The sequence below is a fragment of the Mizuhopecten yessoensis genome, unplaced genomic scaffold (genome assembly GCF_002113885.1).
Source record: "Mizuhopecten yessoensis strain PY_sf001 unplaced genomic scaffold, ASM211388v2 hete_35950364, whole genome shotgun sequence".
In the NCBI taxonomy this organism is placed as follows: Eukaryota; Metazoa; Mollusca; class Bivalvia; order Pectinida; family Pectinidae; genus Mizuhopecten; species Mizuhopecten yessoensis.
The window spans coordinates 1-1452 of NW_018481575.1; the positions used below are offsets into that span (position 1 = coordinate 1).

General features: G+C 36.0%; 1 protein-coding gene across 1 annotated transcript; it reads right to left on the reverse strand.

Moving 5' to 3' along the window:
• Positions 1-380: 380 nt before the first annotated feature.
• Positions 381-1435, reverse strand: LOC110444016 (multidrug resistance-associated protein 1-like; the record flags this gene model as incomplete). Its single annotated transcript, XM_021488457.1, has 3 exons — positions 1299-1435; positions 728-874; positions 381-465 (listed from the first exon to the last, which is right to left on the reverse strand). Coding segments are annotated over exons 1-3 (346 nt in total), but the record flags the coding sequence as incomplete, so codon positions are not given.
• Between the last annotated feature and the right edge of the window lie 17 nt (positions 1436-1452).

The following is a 1452-nucleotide window of genomic DNA, read 5'->3' on the forward strand; positions in this document are numbered from 1 at the left end:
GAGAATGAGACCTGACCTAATTGATACTCCTTTCCAAGAGGTACTCACTAACAAAATTTAATAATTGAAGGTGTCAGGCTATGACCTGGAGACAGTATGGCTTGTACACATAGAACAAATTGAAATGTCTCAGCGTACATGTAGTTTGCCATTAAAAAGTAATTGTATTAATGTTGCTCTTAAAATAATCTCTGTCGAGTTATAAAATTTGATATGCGTAATGACGGACCATGCGCAAACTACATGTGAAATTTTAGAAATACCACTCCAGTACTTTCTGAGAAATAGTGCTAACAAACCTCAACTCTCAGAAATTCAAAATGGCCCTCTGACAGCCATCTTGGTTTTTCAATCAGTCCCAAAAATACGGGAATACTTACGCTCCAAGGAGCTGTGAGATACACACTTTGCATCAAGATCCTCACTGTTCAGAAATTTACTCAACCGCTTCATCGAGACATTGGCCTAGAATTATAAAATTCAATCACATGATCCACACAATGAAATTCATACTTGAATCTTAAACTTGGCTTTAATTTGTGTATCAAAATATCAAGTGTAATTTTTGACTATTTAACCTTGACAAGGTTGATTTCTTGTACAAAAACGTTTTCACTACAGCTGTAAAAGTGGACCAAAGATCACATACATGCAAGCATGCACAGATATTCCAAGCACAAAAATATGATAATCCGTTGACCTGGCGACCATATCAGGTAGTCCTTACCGTGACCACTTCTGTGATGACAGCCGGAGCAATGTTAACAGCAAACCTCAGTATGTTGAACAGGGAAATGGCTACGAACGCTGTCTGAGGGTCCAGAAAATGATTATCTGATGCAAAGATGAAGGTCGCAAAGGTTGCCAGGGACACCTGATTAAAGCAAGTCAAAATTGGATCAAATGCCACATAAATATTAATTCAGATTTAAATGAAATATTTACATTTTTAGGAGATTAGTCTAATTATACATGTTACTGGGGCCATCATTAGTGTGAATTCTTTAAAAGATGTTAGTGACCATTTATGATGGTATAGGTTGTTTATGTACATTGTATAAGGTTAAAATGCAGAAATATAACAGTTACCATTGACCCAATGTTTTTATTTTGCTAGGTAATGTCAATGAGGTATTGTCCTTGAAAACTTGAGTATGTGTGTTAATATTTGTAATGACATTAAGACTAGACACAATCTGAAAGATAATACTAGCTGGGTACAAAAGAATTTAGTTGTGCGAGTCCTATATATACAGATGAAGTTATTCAGTAGCTCAAAAACCACATGAAATGCTTACAAGGTAGGGAGCTATGTACCAGGAGAACATGAAACCACAGCCAAATATGCCAGCCTTCCAGATATATTTCAGCTCCAGTTTTCTCACAGCAGCAATCTTTTCCTTAAATGACATCTCCCAAGCATAGAGTTTGAGAATCTATAAAGTAAAAAAA